At 42.4% G+C, this 18,120-nt stretch overlaps 1 protein-coding gene across 1 annotated transcript in view; it reads right to left on the bottom strand.

The window, feature by feature from the left end:
• Positions 1-18,120, bottom strand: part of LOC104382631 (A disintegrin and metalloproteinase with thrombospondin motifs 6-like) — a 318,804-nt gene that overhangs the window by 156,889 nt on the left and 143,795 nt on the right. Inside the window, exons 7-8 of the mRNA XM_086630121.1 lie at positions 5,138-5,181; positions 4,915-4,934 (exon numbers count right to left, since the gene is read on the bottom strand). Coding sequence (XP_086486247.1) covers positions 4,915-4,934; positions 5,138-5,181 — 64 coding nt within the window. The remainder of the gene's footprint in view (positions 1-4,914; positions 4,935-5,137; positions 5,182-18,120) is intronic.

The following is an 18,120-nucleotide window of genomic DNA, read 5'->3' as shown; positions in this document are numbered from 1 at the left end:
TTGCAAAAATCACTGGGGGAATTTCACTTTGCCAGCTAGACATTAATATTTTTTTGAACTGCAGTCAGTGCTGGAAAATGTCTAGACATGGGGTTAGACTTATAAATTTTACTTCTGGTAACTTGGGACCACCTAGTAACTTGAGCAAAGAGAGGGAATTCAAGAAAGCATTTCTATTTTAATATTCTTGAGCCTGAAGAAAGCAAAATGTATCCATATTATTTTTCTAAAGAAATGTTTAACTTTAGTGGGTTCAGAAAAACATACAAGCAACTTTTTTAGCTACAAAAAGCCCCACATGGTACATTAAAAAAAATTAAAAAGCAAAACTGAATGCATCAATGAAGACAGAGGAGACATGTTAATAACAAACATTCATTTAGCCATTGAAGTATTTTCCATTTATCATCCATCATCTTCTGGAATTAAAACTTTACTATATTACAAGTGCTTTTAAAAACTTTCTTTAGAGAAAGCTCTTCCTTATACATTCTTCAGCAACAGAGTATCACACAGCATACTGCAGACATAATTTGCTGCCACTAGAAAAAGTTCTAAACATCAGATTTATTTAATGTATCCCTCCCTAGGGTTTCTTATCTAAAAAAAAAAGCAGTAATCCTTTCTTTAAGGAAATTACCTGCTCAGTTAACTACACTATAACAAAACAATGACTGGAAAAAGTGCTACTTCAAATTATTCTGTTTAGGCTAACAGAAGCAAGTAATAAGATGACAAATGCTCCCCAGCTGTCCACATTAGCAAGTAATTTGGCGCCATAGCAGTTGATCAGCAGAGTGAAGCACTGATACTGAGGCTCCTCACATATCTTTGTGTGTGAGTTGGACATTCTACTTTGGACTAGTTTAATCCCATAGGCCAAATGTTCACTACATATGTGGTTCCAAGCTTTCAAAAGGAAAAAATATTACAGGATATCATGAGAACACAGCCCATGTAGTGATTTAGACCTTAATGTCTCCCATAGGCACATATGGAGCATTTGGGGAGTATGTGTTCTTAATTTTCTCCAAAACAAATCTAGTTTAAACATATCAAAGCTACTCTGATAAACAAACTGACATCGGCAAAAGGTGACAATATGTGTCTGTAGAATTTGCATCAAAACTGTACTACTGCTCTAAATCAAATCACTGGTGTAGACACGCCCACTGAGGACAGGACGAAACATCTGAAGAAAACGACTATCCATAAAGAGAAATCTGTAAATTCTTTGCAGTTTGCAAACTGTAGAAAATACAATAATTACAGTTCACCTGCCTAAACTATGCTATTCTAATTGAGTAGGACGTTCTGAAGACAACATGGCAATACTTACATAACAACTGTCATGTTCCCCTGAAAAGTTCACCACATTTTTTCAGAAGGGACAGGGGAGGAAGGAATGGCAGAGAGGTTGCCCTCTACATCAAGAAATGGATAGACTGTGAAGAGCTGTCTCTTCACACAGAGTCTCAATTAGAGACTGAGGCAACAAAGGGAACCTTGTGGTTGGTGTTTACTACAGGTTAACTGATCAAGGGGAGCCTATTGACAAAGCCTTCTTACTCCAGCTACAGGAGGCATCACGCTCACAGGCTCTCGTCCTGCTGGGGAACTTAAACCACTCCGACTTCTGCTGGAAAAGTAGCACGGTGAGCTGTAGGCAATCCAGGAGACTCCTGGAGTGCATTGAGGATATCTTCTTAAGCCAGGTAATAGACAGCCCTACCAGAGGAGATACTGGACCTGTTGGTCACCAATGCAAGTGAGCTAATCAGAGACGTCAAGATTGGAGGCAGCCTGGGCTACAGTGATCATGCACTGGTGAAGTTCACAGTCCTGAGGGATATGGGACAGGTGAAGAGTAAAGTCAGGACCCCAAATTTTAGGAAAGCAAACTTCCAGCTGTTCAAGGAATTAGTCAATGAGACCCTCTGGGAAACCGCCCTCAAGGACAAGGGAGCAGAACAGAGCTGGCAGATCATTAAGGACGCATTCCATAGAGCACAAGAGCTCTCGATCCCCAGGTATAAGAAATCAGGAAAGGAAGGCAAGAGACTGGCATGACTGAGTTGAGACCTGCTGGTCAAACTAAAGGGCAAGAAGGAAATGCACAGGCAGTGGAAGCAGGGACAGATATCCTGGGAAGAGTATAGAGATGCTGCCCGATTGTGTAGGGATGGGATCAGGAAGACCAAGGCACAACTGGAGCTGAACTTGGAAAGGGACGCAAAGAAAAATAAGAAGGGCTTCTACAGGTATGTCAGCCAAAAAAGGAAGGTCAAAGAAAGCGTGTCCTCCACTGACGAACACAATTGGCAAATTGGTAACAACAGGTGAGGAGAAGGCTGAAGTACTCAACTTTTTTGCCTCAGTCTTCACTGGCAATCTCTCTTCCCATACCTCTTGAGTAAGAGGCAATCTCTCTTCCCATACCTCCCTCCCAGTGTAAGAGAAGATCAGGTGCGAGATCACCTGAGGAACCTGAACATACATAAATCTATGGGACCTCACGAGATGCATCCCAGAGTCCTGAGGGAATTGGCTGATGTAGTTGTCAAGCCACTCTCCATGATATTTGAAAAGTCATGGCAGTCAGGCGAAGACCCTGGTGACTGGAAAGAGGGAAACATTGCACCCATTTTTAAAAAGGGTAGAAAGGAGGACCCTGGGAACTACTGGCCTGTCAGCTTCACCTCTGTGCCTGGGAAGATCATGGAACAAATCCTCCTAGAAGCTATGCTAAGGCACATGGAGGACAGGGAGGTGATTCGACACAGCCAGCATGGCTTCACCAAGGGCAAGTCTTGCCTGACCAACCTAGTGGCCTTCTCTGATGGAGTGACTACATCAGTGGAAAAGGGAAGAGCTACGGATGTCATCTATCTGGACTTCTGTAAGTCCTTTGGACACGGTCCCTCACAATGTTCTTCTTTCTAAATTGGAGAGATATGGATTTGATGGATGGACTGTTCGGTGAACGAGGAACTGGTTGGATTGTCGCATCCAGAGGGTTGTGGTCAGTGGCTCAATGTCCGGATGGAGATCAGTGACAAGTGTTGTCCTGTGGATACAAAAAGGCTAGAAGCAGAAATTTTCCAGCTACTGCAGCGTCCTGTGAAAGTTCCTTTTCCCATGCAGGCTAGCTGAGAAACAGTTTGAGGTTTTTGTAAACTAAGACTTTATCTTGCACCTGTAGCTTGTTATGCAGTCTTGTTTATGGCACACTGGGAAAGTTGTTTTGAAATGGGTGTTGTAGCATTTAGCCAATCACTCTGGGAGGTGGATGGTCAAGCGACCAATTGCCTTGGCCATCCTTGTGAACCATATTATATATATATACGGATTTGTAATTAATAAACGGCTGATGCTGCTGCTGCCGCTGCTGCTACTGCTGCTGCTGCTCCTGCTGTTGGCGTTGGCTCTTTCTCCTGCACCTGAATTCTGTGTCGTTCTTCTCTCCGTCCCCGAGACGGCTGCGACATTGTCCCTCAGGGGTCCATATTGGGACCAGTACTGTTTAACATCTTAATGACATAGCGGGATTGAGTGCACCCTCAGCAAGTTTCCAGATGACATCAAGCTGAGTGGTGCGGTTGACATGACTGAGGGACGAGGTCCCATCCAGAGGGACCTGGACAAGCTCCAGAAGTGGGCCCATGTAAACCTCATGTTGTTCAAACAAGGCCAAATGCAAGGTCCTGCACATGGGTCAGGACAATACCCGATATCAATAGAGGCTGGATGATGAAGAGATTGAGAGCAGCCCAGAGGAGAAAGACCTGGGGATACTGATTGATGAGAAGCTCAACATGAGCCGGCAATGTGCACTTGCAGCCCAGAAAGGCAACCGTATCCTAGACTGCATCAAAAGCAGCGTGGCCAGCAGGTCGAGGGAGGTGATTCTGCCCCTCTACTCTGCTCTTGTGAGATCCCACCTGAAATACTGCATTCAGCTCTGGAGTCCCCAAGAGCTGTTGGAGTGGGTCCAGGGGAGGGCCACAAAAATGATCCAAGGGCTGGAGCACCTCTGCTATGAAGACAGGCTGAGAGAGTTGGGGCTGTTCAGCCTGGAGAAGAGAAGGCTCCGGGGTGATCTAATAGCAGCCTTCTGGTACCTAAAGGGGGCCTACAGGAAAGCTGGAGAGGGACTTTTTACAAGGGCGTGTAGTGATAGGACAAGGGGCAATGGATTTAAGCTGAAAGAGGGGAGATTTTGATTAGATATAAGGAAGAAATTTTTTACATTGAGGGTGGTGAGGCACTGGAACAGATTGCCCAGAGAAGTTGTGGATGTCCCATCCCTGGCAGTGTTCAAGGCCAGGTTGGATGAGACTTTGAGCAACCTGATCTAGTGGAAGGTGTCCCTGCCCATGGCAGGGGGGTTGGAACTAGATGATCTTTGAGGTCCCTTCCAACCCAAACCATTCTATGATTCTATGGTTCTATATTAAAGCACTAGTAAAGGTAACAACTATAGTATAGCAAATAACTTTTAGTGACAAATTTAGATATGGAGAGAATTATAGTTCTCCATCCTGCACTTAAGATTGCTTGCGTTTCTCCATTGTCAAAGCACTCCTTTAAGGAGTTCAATATTACTGTAAGTTGTATCCCTGTGTTATTTTTCTCTAAGTCTGTGAAAGTAACAATCTGAAGTTATGCTCCTTGTGTCCAACAGATCAACAGTGTAAATCTCAAAGCCTGTTTCTTTTGTAGGGTGTTTTTGGGAGGTTCATGGGTTTTGGTAGGTGTTTTTGTTGTTGTGTTTTTTTTTGTTTAAACTTTCCTAAGGTCTTTTATTTGTATTTAAATTGATCATGGAGACAGGTTAAATAGAAATAAACAGTAAGTCTCTTCTAATTATTGCTTGGTAAGTAAGAGTCATCTGCTGGATTTTATCAGCATTACAGCTGCCAGAGAAGAAAGGCCTATCAGCGGCTCACTTAATTCAAACTTCTAGCAATCTATAAAAACATAAATCCGTCTAGGTTACCCTTTTTTATTTAAAAATTCTGCAAAATTTTGAAAACATAAACTTTAAAAGATGTAATCAGACAATAAATTAATAGCCAAGGATAAAGCAAGGAAACAAACAGCGAATACAAGCTGAAATTTCTCTTTATAATCTTACCCAGAGTTCCACAAGGCTTGTTTTTATAAGTGCAGATATCATATCTGTTGAGGAGAAAAAAAGTAGAAAAAATATGTCAGAAAATCAAATTTCTAAGACATTTTGCATATTTATCACATATCTGTATCATAGTTCAAGTTCTCAGGCCACAATCAGCTTAATGATGTGCAGTCAGCTGGTGTTCTCATTTTCTACAGTCTGGTGTAAACCACAAGCTGCAGTACATTCACAGCCACTAGCCTCAGGCCAGTGGGACACCTACCAGTAAAAAAACCCAAAACAACAGGTTAAAGTGGATATTTGTAATCATTGGCTCAATAAAGCAGTCTACCATGCTGTTATGAAGTTATAGCAGCATGTTTGCGCTTGCAGCCCAGAAAGCCAACCGTGTCCTGGGCTGCATCCAAAGAAGTGTGGCCAGCAGGTCGAGGGAGGTGATTCTGCCCCTCTACTCTGCTCTCATGAGACCCCCCCCCGGAATACTGCGTTCAGCTCTGGAGTCCCCAACACAAGAAGGACATGGAGCTACTGGAGCGGGTCCAGAGGAGGCCACGGAGATGATCCGAGGGCTGGAGCACCTCTGCTATGAAGACAGGCTGAGAGAGTTGGGGCTGTTCAGCCTGGAGAAGAGAAAGCTCCGGGGACACCTTCTAGCAGCCTTCCAGTACTTAAAGGGGCTACAAGAAAGCTGGAGAGGGACTTTTTACAAGGGCGTGTAGTGATAGGACAAGGGGAAATGGATTTAAACTGAAAGAGGGCAGATTTAGATTAGATCTAAGGAAGAAATTTTTCACTCTGAGGGTGGTGAGGCAGTGGAACAGGTTGCCCAGAGAAGCTGTGGCTGCCCCATCCCTGGAAGTGTTCAAGGCCAGGTTGGATGAGGCTTTGGGCAAGCTGGTGTAGTGGAGGGTTTCCCTGCCCATGGCAGGGGGGTTGGAACTAGATGATCTTTGAGGTCCCTTCCAACCCTAACCATTCTATGATTCTATGATTCTATGTCTGTAGACTGCTACTGATTCAAAACTCTCTTACTTTTTTGAACATATTGGAATCCTCTTACAGTCTCATACTTATCAACTAAACAATATTAATTGTAACTCCTACTATGTAAACTTTGATTCTAATTAAAAACTATAACTCAATGATTACACCAAAATTATTTTTAAAAAAATCTTATGAACTGCCACTATAATTTCCTTCTCATTATCTTCTAGTGATTATATGTGTCTTAAGAGTACACTGTAACAAACTAAAATGAAAAACATATTTTTGCTGAAAGCTAAATAATGTCTTTAAAGGAGAATTTTCATTATTTTAGATACAGTCCTTCAAATACAGAAGCTCAATGAGTTTTTGTGTAGTTAACTCATAGGTATCTGGAGCTGAAAATGGAATTAAAATGTTTTCTGCAGCATAGCTAATAATAGCAGCAGTGGTCATGCAGCAGTCAATTCGTTAATTACACCTTCATATTTTGAATATGCAACTCTATAATATGGTAGTGATATGAGAACACTCTTACAATGCCTTTGATTTTAGAGGATTTAATCTGATTTCCTTGCAGTATGTTTAAGAATAATTTCTATTATTTTGCATGGTGAGTGAAAACAAAGATAGAATCATAGGAGATCCAGTTCTTAGGAATAAAATGCAGCCGGGGAGAATGGTCCTACCTGGAGCCTCTGGCAGAAAGCACCAGAGGAGACTCAAGGTCGACCCCTCAGGTTTTGGAGTTGGGGATACAGAGGATCCGAAGCCAACTATACTCCAACTGAAAAGGAGATATTGGCAGCACATGAAGGAGTCTGAGCTGCTTCAGTAGTGGTTGGTACGGAAGCACAGCTCCTCCTGGCACCCCGATTGCTGGCGCTGGGCTGGATGTTCAAAGGGAGTGTCCCGTCTACACATCACGCAACTGATGCTACATGGAGTAAGTGGGTCGCACTGATCACACAAAGGGCTCGGATAGGAAACCCCGGTCGCCCAGGAATTTTGGAAGTGATCACAAACTGGCCAGAAGGCAAATATTTTGGAGTGTCACCAGAGGAGGAGGTGCCATGTGTTGAAGAGGCCCCACTGTATAATGAACTATCAGAGAGTGAAAAGCGACATGCCCTGTTCACGGATAGGTCCTGCTGCATTGTAGGAAAACATCAAAGGTGGAAAGCTGCTGTGTGGAGTCCTACGTGCCGAGTTGCAGAAGGAGAAGGTGAATCGAGTCAGTTTGCAGAGGTGAAAGCCATCCAACTGGCCTTAGATATTGCTGAGGGAGAAAAGTGGCCAGCACGCTATCTTTATACTGACTCATGGATGGTGGCAAATGCCCTGTGGGGATGGCTACAGCAGTGGAAGCAGAGCAACTGGCAACGCAGAGGCAAACCCGTCTGGGCTGCGCCGTTGTGGAAAAATATTGCTGCATGGGTAGAAAACCTAGTTGTGAAGGTACGTCACGTAGACACTCACGTACCCAAGAGTCAGGCAACTGAAGAACACCGAAACAACCAACAGGTGGATCAGGCTGCTAAGATTGAAGTTGCTCAGGTGGATCTGGACTGGCAGCATCAAGGTGAAAAACTTTTAGCTCATTGGGCTCATTATACCTCAGGCCATCAAGGAAGGGATGCCACATACAGATGGGCTCGTGGACCTAACCATGTGTCCTGGTTTTAGCTGGGACAGAGTTAGCTCTTCTTTTTAGCAGCTAGAAGAGCTCCGTGTTTTGGTTTTACTCAGAGGCTCGCTCTGAGAAGAACGTTGATAGCAAGCTGATGTTTGTGGTTGGAAGTGAAACTCCAAGGACTTTTCAGTGTGCCGTGTTCTGGCCGGAGTGCAGAAGCACGGCAGGATAAGGGGGGAGCATAGCCAGGACAAGGGGGCCATGATTCCCCTTGTGATTTGTGGTGGAACTTAAGATTGAGGGCCAAACTGGCCAATTAGCATTCCATATCATGCAGCGTCATGCCCAGTATAAAAGTGAGAGACAGCCGGAAAGAAGGGCTTTTGCGCTTTTGCTCTTTCGCGGCTTCTGCTCTTTTGCGCTTTTGCGCTTTTGCTCTATTGCCTTTTTTTTCCTCTCTCTCCCAGTACTCCCACTCTCGGAGTACTATCTCTCTCTCCCCCTCTCTATTTCGGGGCCTCGCGTTCGTCCGGGATTGCAGCTTCGGGACGAGACGGGCTTCGCATAAGAGGGGGTGGTGAGCATCTACACTGTGTATTAAATCATCTGTATTAAATTGTTCTTATCTCAACCCACGGGGTTTCCCGTTTATCTTTTAATTCTCTCCCTCATCCCTGGGGCTGGGGGAGGGTGAGTGAGCGACTGTGTAGGGTTTGGTTGTCGGAGTGGCCTAACCCATGACACCATGGACACTATTGCACAGGTTATCCATGAGTGTGAGACATGAGCTGCCATCAAGCAAGCCAAGCGGTTAAAACCTTTCTGGTATGGCAGCCAATGGTCAAAATATAAGTATGGGGAAGCCTGGCAGACTGATTATATCACACTCCCACAAACTCGCCAAGGCAAGCGCCATGTGCTCACAATGGTGAAAGCAATGACTGGATGGCTGGAAACATATCCTGTGCCCCATGCCACTGCCCAGAACACTATCCTGGGCCTTGAGAAACAGGTCCTATGACATGTTTCTCAAGAAATGGCACCCCAGAAAGAGTCGAGTCAGACAATGGGACTCATTTCCGCAACAACCTCATAGACACTTGGACCAAAGAACATGGCATTGAGTGGGTGTATCACATCCCCTATCATGCACCAGCTTCTGGGAAAATTGAAGGCTACAACAGACTGCTAAAAACTGCACTGAGTGCAATGGGTGGTGGAACTTTCAAACATTGGGACACTCATTTAGCAAAGGCCACCTGGCTAGTTAACACTAGAGGATCTGCCAATTGACCTGGCCCTGCCCAATCAGAACTCCCACGTACTGTAGAAGGGGATAAAGTACCCGTAGTGCGCATGAAGAATATGCTGGGGAAGGCAGTCTGGGTTAGTCCTGCCTCAGGCAAAGGCAAATCCACCTGTGGGTTTGCTTTTGCCCAAGGACCTGGGTGCACTTGGTGGGTGATGCAGAAGGATGAGGAAGTCCAATGTGTACCCCAAGGGGATTTGATTTTAGGGGTGAATAGCCAGTGAATTAAATTGTATGATGTTAGTTGCTAAATAACCCTGTTACTGTGTGTCATCATTGCTACTGTTGCTGAATGCTATGTCAGTGGGATTACAGTAAGAATCACCCACATTAGCGAAGGATGGAGTTTGATGAAACCGAGCGAAGCGCAGAGATGATGGAGCTAGAACGGGCTTCCGCAACTGGTGTCCAGCAGCTTCCCTGAGATTGACATCTTGAACCCACGGACATGCATGGTGCCAGATACACCAGTCGTGAGCTCCGGATGCAGCGTGCAACAACCTAACACCGCACACCATCTCTCCTGACCTAAAAGAATGTTATGACAAATGAACCCTTGAAGTCATGGATTAAATGAACTCAACGGACATGTTGGAGTGACATCCCATAGATTAAGAGGATGATATCTGCACATATATATATATATATATGACAGGAGCAGTGGTGGTGATTAATTGGAAAATATATGATCTGAGCATGACGCAAATGGTATAGAATAAGGGGTGTGAATTTAAGTCCCATGTTTAACAACAAAAAACCCTATAATACCACATCTTCATTCTCATCCGTATGTCACGCAACTACATCTTTTATGCAGGTTATTCCACAGATACATGAAAATAATTTAAATATATGCAGTTGTTTTATCATGTAAAGCTGACATGATGACAACAATTGATTTGAAAAATTTAGGCTTTGATTAGAATCTGAGAAAAGCAATATAGCCATTGTATATAACCTGTGAACACAGGATTCTTTTTTTTTTACCATCTATGTTTTCTCTAATCCCTATCTTTTGGCTTCTTATACATAACATCTTTTTAAATTCTTCGATTTCAGCTCTTTGAGGCTTTTTCCGCCTCCTGTAGCTTGCATGACATGTCAAACAGTGGTTTGAAATAAAAGTAAAAATTATATTGATTAGATTTTATTCGATGCACAGTGATTAAAGAAAGTTGCACTGCAAGCATGATGTTAAATGAACATACCATGTAGATAAAGCTGAAGAAGACAGAAGGAAGGGATAGACGTTCAGAGTGATGGCATTTGTCTCCTCAAGTAACCATTACTCGTGATGGAGCCCTGCTTTCCTGGAGATGGCTGAACACCTTCAGATTCAGATTCTTCACAATTTTTCTAAAATTGGATTTTTAAGATTCTCTGATGGGAAGTATGGCTTAACCTATTATTAGTTTCTAGTAGTTCATTAAATTATGAAGTGATGAGAAGTAATTAGATCATCTAATCTGATTTTCTGTATATTGCAATGTATTAAATTTAACTCATTTACCCTTGTATTGATCCAAATAACTTGTCTTTTGTTAAAGAATAGTATCCAGAAAAGCACTTAGTCTTGAAGACTTAGAGGCTGTGAGAATATGAGTGTGATTATTACGGTCAGTCATATTTTCTGTTAAATATTTGTAAGTAATTTTTAAAATATGTTTTTTGTTTCTGTTCCTTACCACTTGTAAGTTTTTATTATAGCTTTGATATTTGTATAACCCAGTTTTGGTGCGTATAAGCCGTGTGCAGTTGAGACTCATAACTAGCTGTTTTCATTGAAGACAACCATTCACTGTGATTAACTGTGTTTCTTTATTGAGGTCATAAAGAATGGTGTTAGATTAACAGTTTTATGGTTGTTTCTCTCTATGCATGGTTCCGAGAACAGCCTTGTGTTACTCTTAATACTTCTGTGAATCAGATAAAATTCAGAGTGAGTCCTTCAGCCTTCAGAATAGTGTCTCTAGAAATTTGATTTATGATGCTTGACTTTAAGGATGCTGAAGAAATGCTTAAGATTTCTGGTAAACAAAAATCACAGCCAGTGAATTTCTCATGGCAGGAGTGAGAATTGAATGTGTATCCCCTGCATTGTCAAACAAAGTTTGACTTTCTCTTCTTAGTGAAGAAAGGAACTGTATGCTGGCTTGAATATGCTCTTATGCTCAGACAAGTGTAAGACTTAAGATCCAGTCCCATTTTGTGTTTCCCTACCAGCTGAATTAGGGGGTTTTCTGCTCTGTGCTTTTTTATTTGAATACTTTCTGAACTGCCTAACTTGTCCCCATGCACACTGTACAGGATGGTTAGTTGAATGGATAGGGAATTCCAGGTTCCATTTAAAGGGTTATGTTCCTAAAAGAAAGGCATTGTGCCATTCATTGTTGCAGTCCTATTGAGTGAACTGAGATCTGGAAACTAAATAATAAAGTGAAAAAGAATAAGTAACATAAAAGGGGGATGGGAATTGAAATGTCAAAACATGAGTATAGTGGACTTGACTTAGAATAGAGAACTGCCCATAAAACTGAGTAAGGAAAGAATTTACCAGTGACAGACATCTATAGAGGGCTGTGTGGAGGGAGCAGGGAGAAAAGGCTGGTGGCTAAAGTAACTTCTGAAAAGTCAGAATTGTCTTGATTTATAGAAGATGTAATGAATTTAAATTTAGAGGAGTTTGTCAGTCATATCTCGATGAAAAGAAGGTGTAAGAAATAGTAAGGAAATAGATAGTCTAATGAAGGAAATTGGCTGCAAGATGAAGAAGAAAAATAATATTTCCTAGAATGTATTTAGTTCTAAATTAGTTCATACGGCTAAAATGTGCCTGCAATTGTAGCATTTTTAAAAAGTCTTTTTTAATCGGTATGCAAAGTAGAAAAATAGTATAGATACCCCTACTGCCCATATGAGAATGTTGGTCTTCAGTGCTGGAGTAGGAATTTCTAATCTAGGAGAATGTTATCCTAGAGGTAATTTCAGAAGCTGGTTGCCTTTTCCTCATTCTTCAGTGATCAGAGAGCTTCATGTTTCATATCTCAGCTGCATTATAGGACCTGAGTTTGAATGAGGTATTTTCTAGAAGAAACGCATCTCCAAGGAACAACTAGTAGGAAAATACTCCAATCTGAGATAATAGGGACACATATACCAAACTTCAAAATATGAATCATAGAATCATAGAATCATAGAATGGTTAGGGCTGGAAGGGACCTTCAAAGGTCATCTAGTCCAACCCCCCTGCAAGGAACAGGGATATCTCCAACTAGATCAGGTTGCTCAGGGCCTCGTCCAACCTGGCCTTGAACGTCTCCAGGGATGGAGCATCCACCACCTCTCTGGGCAACCTGTTCCAGTGTTCTACAACTCTCATGGTAAAAAATTTTTTCCTAATATCCAATCTGAATCTACCTCCCTCTATTTTAAAACCATTACCCCTTGTCCTATCACAACAGGCCCTCCTGAACAGCCTCTCCCCATCTTTCTTGTAGGCCCCCTTGAGGTACTGGAAGACCGCTATAAGGTCACCCCGGAGCCTCCTCTTCTCCAGGCTGAACAGCCCCAACTCTTTCAGCCTGTCCTCATAGGAAAGGTGCTCCAGCCCTCTTATCATCTTCGTGGCCCTCCTCTGGACCCTCTCCAACTGGTCCATGTCCTTCTTATGTTGGGGGCTCCAGAACTGCACACAGTACTCCAGGTGAGGTCTCACGAGGGCAGAGTAGAGGGGGAGAATCACCTCTCTCGACCTGCTGGCCACGCTCCTCTTGATGCAGCCCAGGACGCGGTTGGCCTTCTGGGCCGCAAGAGCACATTGCTGGCTCATATTGAGCTTCTCGTCCACCAGCACTCCCAAGTCCTTCTCCTCAGGGCTGCTCTCGATCCATTCACCACCCAGTCTGTATTTGTGCCTGGGATTGCCACGACCCAGATGTAGGACCTTGCACTTGGCCTGGTTGAACTTCATGAGGTTGGCACGGGCCCACCTCTCCAGCCTGTCGAGGTCCCTCTGGATGGCATCCCTCCCTTCCAGCGTGTTGACGGCACCACACAGCTTGGTGTCATCGGCGAACTTGCTGAGGGTGCACTCCATGCCACTGTCCACGTCACCGACAAAGATGAAGCACAACTAGGATGAATTGTACTAACGCCACTTCCCATCAGCTCTTCCATGAACAGATCTCTAGTTGATGGTGTCATCGTTGTTTTATCTATGATGATGTCTTCCATCTTCAACTATAGCAGGGCTGACACAGTCTCAAATCTACATAGCGTGAACACCTCAACACCAGCCAGAACAAGTTAAAACTTGTCCTTGCTAGATGCCTAGGATCATCTGAGAATGATGACTTTAGTTTTTAGTGACAGTTTAAGTATCTTTTTTTAGTTAAGGGAGTAAATTGACTGGACAAGCCACATAAGGCTATATATATTTTTTTTTTCTCTTCTTTTTTGTTAAAGAAACATTGATTTAGGTCTGCCTTTGTAATACTGCAGGTATAAAAGCAGGCAACTTCTATTAAAAAAAAAATCTTCATTTGGACTTTAATAATGTATTGTGCATTATAAAATGAAATGTCATAGACTAGAAAAACAATTCTGGTTTCTGTGATACGTTTATATTTAAAATATGGAAAAGGTTTGTATCTGTGTAAAATATTATTTGAAGTATAGAATTAACAATACTAAAATAATTTGTCTAACATTAAAGCATTCTAATCAAGGAAAAGGAATGTAATAACATTTCACAGATCTTAACAAAAGTGTAAGAATAAATGAGGGCGAAGAGGAAAGTTATAGAAACCTTCAGGACATCATGAATTTCCAAAGAAAATCTGAGCTCAGAAGTTTGCTTCCTGACTAGAGGCAATACTTTCCACTTTGACCTACAGTGTAGAGACCTGTTGCATTCATACTCCAGCTTTGCGTAGCACACAAACCTTACTTGATGTTACTCTTGTGGAATGAAAGCTGGATAGCTATGGCAATGTAAACCAGGAGGAGAAATTTGTACTCTACTTTTTCTAATATTCCCATAGAAGTCTGCCGTTTCCCCATAAGAAAGTTCAGGTTTCTGAATAAGCTTCATTCTTTCAGTAAATTAGAATTTTGCTGTGTTTTTAAGAGCTCCATACATTATTTAATACTAAATTATGCTAATACATCAAAGTTGTATTTGATTGAGTTTTTGATCATCGGCCATAACTCAAAGAGAATAACGATGTTTAGGAAGTAAATGGGGAAAAACATTATGCTAAAATTATGTTTCATTTCATGGCAGGTATGCTTGCTATAAAGCTACCATTATTCAATTAGTTTGTTTCCCAAATTTTCAGGGAAGTAATATGTTTCACTAAATTCAAAGCTGTAAATTCTGCATTACTTCAGAATAAAGGATAAGGGATGCTCCAAATGCAGGAAATCAGCAGTTAAGGTTAAGATCCACATTAAGACATGGAAATAGAAAGTAAAGTACCTTGATCCCTCCCTTGAGGAGAACAATGCAATATCAGGTAGTTTCAATAAATGCTATCAATGTTAGTGATCTCAAAATAAATGGATTTTTCAAGACCATACTTTTAAATTCTTCTTTTTTTTTTATAATGTCATTTAAGAGTGAGTTGCAATTTACATGCAATTATGAAGCTATAACCAATACTTTTATAACATTGGTGTCATGATTTAGCCCAGCTGGCAGCTAAGCCACCACTCAGCCGCTCGCTCACTCCTCCCCTCAGTGAAGTGGAGAGGAGAAAAATATAACAAAAGGCCTGAGGGTGAGACAAGAACAGAGGGAGCACCCACCGACCAGAGGGAGCACCCACCGACCATGGTCCCGGGCAAAACAGACTTGGCTTGGGGACAAATCAATACGGTTCAGTCAGAGAGGATAGCAAGAAAACAAAGCTAGATCTCAAAAACCCCTTCCCCTCATCCCTCCCTTCTTCCCGGCTCTACCTCCTCCCCAGCGGTGCAGGGGGACAGGGAATGGGGGAGCTGCAGGTCAGTTCATCACATGTTGTTTCTGCTGCTCCTTTCTTAAAGGAGGAGGAGGAGGACTCCTCACACTCTTTTCCCCTGCCCAGAGGATCCCCTCCTCATGAGAAAATAGTCCACAGACTTCTCCAATGTGAGTCCTTCCCACAGGATGCAATCCTTACCCATCGGATTGCTCCAGCGCGGGCTTTTACCAGAAAGTCTCAGCTTCTTAGGGACTTGCCACTCGCTCCAACATGGGGTTCTCCATGGGCTTCAGATGCCTCTCTGCCTTGTCGTCAGTCTCCAGCAGCTCACGGAGACCATTCTCTATGACCTCTTTCAGGCACAAGCATCTCTGCTCCAGCATGAGCTTCTCCACGGGCTGCAGGTGGATCTCAGCTCCAGCACACCTCCTCCCACTCCATCTTCACTGTCCTTGGTGTCTGCGTAGCCGTTTCTCTCAGGTCTCAGTCCTCTCTGCTGCAGCCGTGCCAGGCCCGACAAACCTCAGTAGTGGCAGTTCAGTGCGGGTAGTTGCCCGCCCAGTAGTCCAGGGGGCCAGCCCCTGCCTCCCCTCTCTTCAGTGTAGGTCCAGCCCTGTTCGGGTTCCTTTGTCCCCATCTTAAATAGGGCATTCGCAGAGGCGCTGATTGATTCATCCCTGGCCTGAGGGGATGGGGAGGGTCTCACCTGGCCAGAGGCCCGTCTGACCGGTTTTGGACCTGGGAAAGCTTTTCACAGCTACTTACACAGGGGCAGTTTCCACAGCCTCTCCCCTGCTACCCCATCATGTAAACCCAGTGCACTTGGCTAGAAATATATGGAGGTCTTCCACATAGAGAGGGAGGGGAGAACTTCCTCTTATGACATGGTATGAGGGATACAGTAAAAAAAAAAAAAAGAAAAAAAAGTCCTGACCTTCTATTGATATAAAAACATGAAGATCATATCTTCTCCAAAAATTTACCATAACATCATATCAATTCATAAATATTACACTGCTAGTAGGGATGAAAATAATTAACAAAATCACGATGTATGTCCACACAGAAATTGCTGTGTGGGTTACATGTAGTTCATAGCTCTGATATTGTAGGAGAAAAATATTTTATTCTTTAATAGCAGATTTTGTGCAAATTCAAACTCTTTTTGTTGAACAAAATAACACTGAAACATGCTAGTTTTCCCTTTCTTCCCTCCTTGCATATGTTCTAATGTCACTAAGAAAAGGCAATTTAAAGCTGTTGTAACATTTAGAGATACAGTGTAGCTGTCTCTTAATTTTCTTATTTTTTCAATGTAGACTGCAAATAGACATTCTAAGCTGTATGAAATACATATATAGATTTAAATTACATCTTTTTAATAATGATGAGAATAAGTACAACACTAAAAAATAGAAAGTTTATGAAAAAGTTGATATATCTTATCTAAAAGCAAATAAGCTGGCAGTATTTACAAGCAAATTATAATTTTCCCTTTAGATCTTATATCTAATACAAGAATACTTGTTCAAGCATGCCTTCCATCTTCTCACTGTAGTAGAGATTTACTGTTTGAAATTGATAAAGTATTCTTCACTGGTGCACTTCATGACCCTTCCCTGCCCCTTGCTTCTTTCTCCATAAACATTGTGGGAGCAGTGTATCTAAGTAACATGCTGAGGCAGTGAAGGAAAATCTAGCAATGTATGTGGGTCAAGATATTTAGCTTGAAAATGACCCATTTCACTCAGTATATATGTTTATTTTGTCTTTCCTAGTGCAAAAAATCAGTATAATAAAATTTCTTAAGGTTAAAGTTTTTTTTCTCTCTTAAAATGTTTATTTTTCCCAGAGTTACATGGAGTTATGCAGCTGTAAATCAGCCTCTGACAGTGGATAAGAAGATAAAGAGCTTGATTTTACAATATCTCTCTTTCTTGTATTCCTGTAACTTTGTTCCCTCACCTGACTCAAGATTCTCAGTCTCTGGTACTTTCTTCCTTATGCTATTACACAAGTGACAGAGCAAATTAAGAGCCACTGCTTTAAAAGAATTAGTCCAAATTCTCCCTATAACTCATGAATCTGTAAGTGACTAAAAAATGAACATACCCTGTTGAATTTAGAAAGAGAAAGAAAGAAAAAAAAGGCATTCTCTGCAGTTCTGAATGTTCCAAACTCTAAGAAAACTAGGAAATGGCTTGATATGCAGATCATTAGTATTACAATTGGAAAGTAGAGGCGACTGTTAACGAGTGAGAAAAAAAACAGTTCACCTGAGATAAAAACCAGTTCACATTTCAGATAACTTCAGTGCTATAAAAGTGCATGGTATACAAAATAAACCTCTGAGTGCAATACTGAGGAGCATTCAGATTGGTTTGGATCTGTCTTCTCTGAATCTTAAATGTTTGGATAATAAATCAAGATGGAAGCATTCTGGCTGTCTCACAAAAATAACTGCTGTCATTTCAGATACATCACCAATAAGTGTTTTGGCAACTATAGTCATAATAATTTAGAACCACCCAACAAATCACCAATCTCGTCTTAAATACAAATGAAATTGTAGGAACCTGCAGTATTGCTCCATCACAAGATAAAGGCAGGGTAGACAAGAAGTTTACATTCCCATCCTTTCCTCTGTTTATACTCCAGGGTCTCTGGTTATCTACTGATCCTGCCTGACTAATTTGGTGGCCTTCTATGATGAGGTTACAGCATTGAGGGATAGGGGAAGAGCAACTGACATCGTCTACCTGGACTTATCCAAAGCATTTGATACTGTCCCACATGACATCCTTGTCTCTAAATTGGAAAGACATGGTTTTGATGGATGGACCACTCGGTGGATAAGGAATTGGCTGGATGGTTGCACTCAAAGAGTTGTGGTGAACGGTTCAATGTCCACGTGGAGGCCTGTGACGAGTGGTGTTCCTCAGGGGTCAGTACTGGGGCCAGTGCTATTTATCATCTTTGTTGGCGACATGTACAGTGGGATCGAGTGCACCCTCAGCAAGTTTGCAGATGACACCAAGTTGTGTGGTGTGGTGGACACGCTGGAGGGAAGGGATGCCATCCAGAGGGACCT

Source organism: Tauraco erythrolophus, chromosome W, assembly GCF_009769465.1.
Source record: "Tauraco erythrolophus isolate bTauEry1 chromosome W, bTauEry1.pri, whole genome shotgun sequence".
Taxonomy (NCBI): Eukaryota; Metazoa; Chordata; class Aves; order Musophagiformes; family Musophagidae; genus Tauraco; species Tauraco erythrolophus.
The sequence above is the reverse complement of the archived record's forward strand: the minus strand, read 5'-3'. Positions and strand labels throughout refer to the sequence as shown.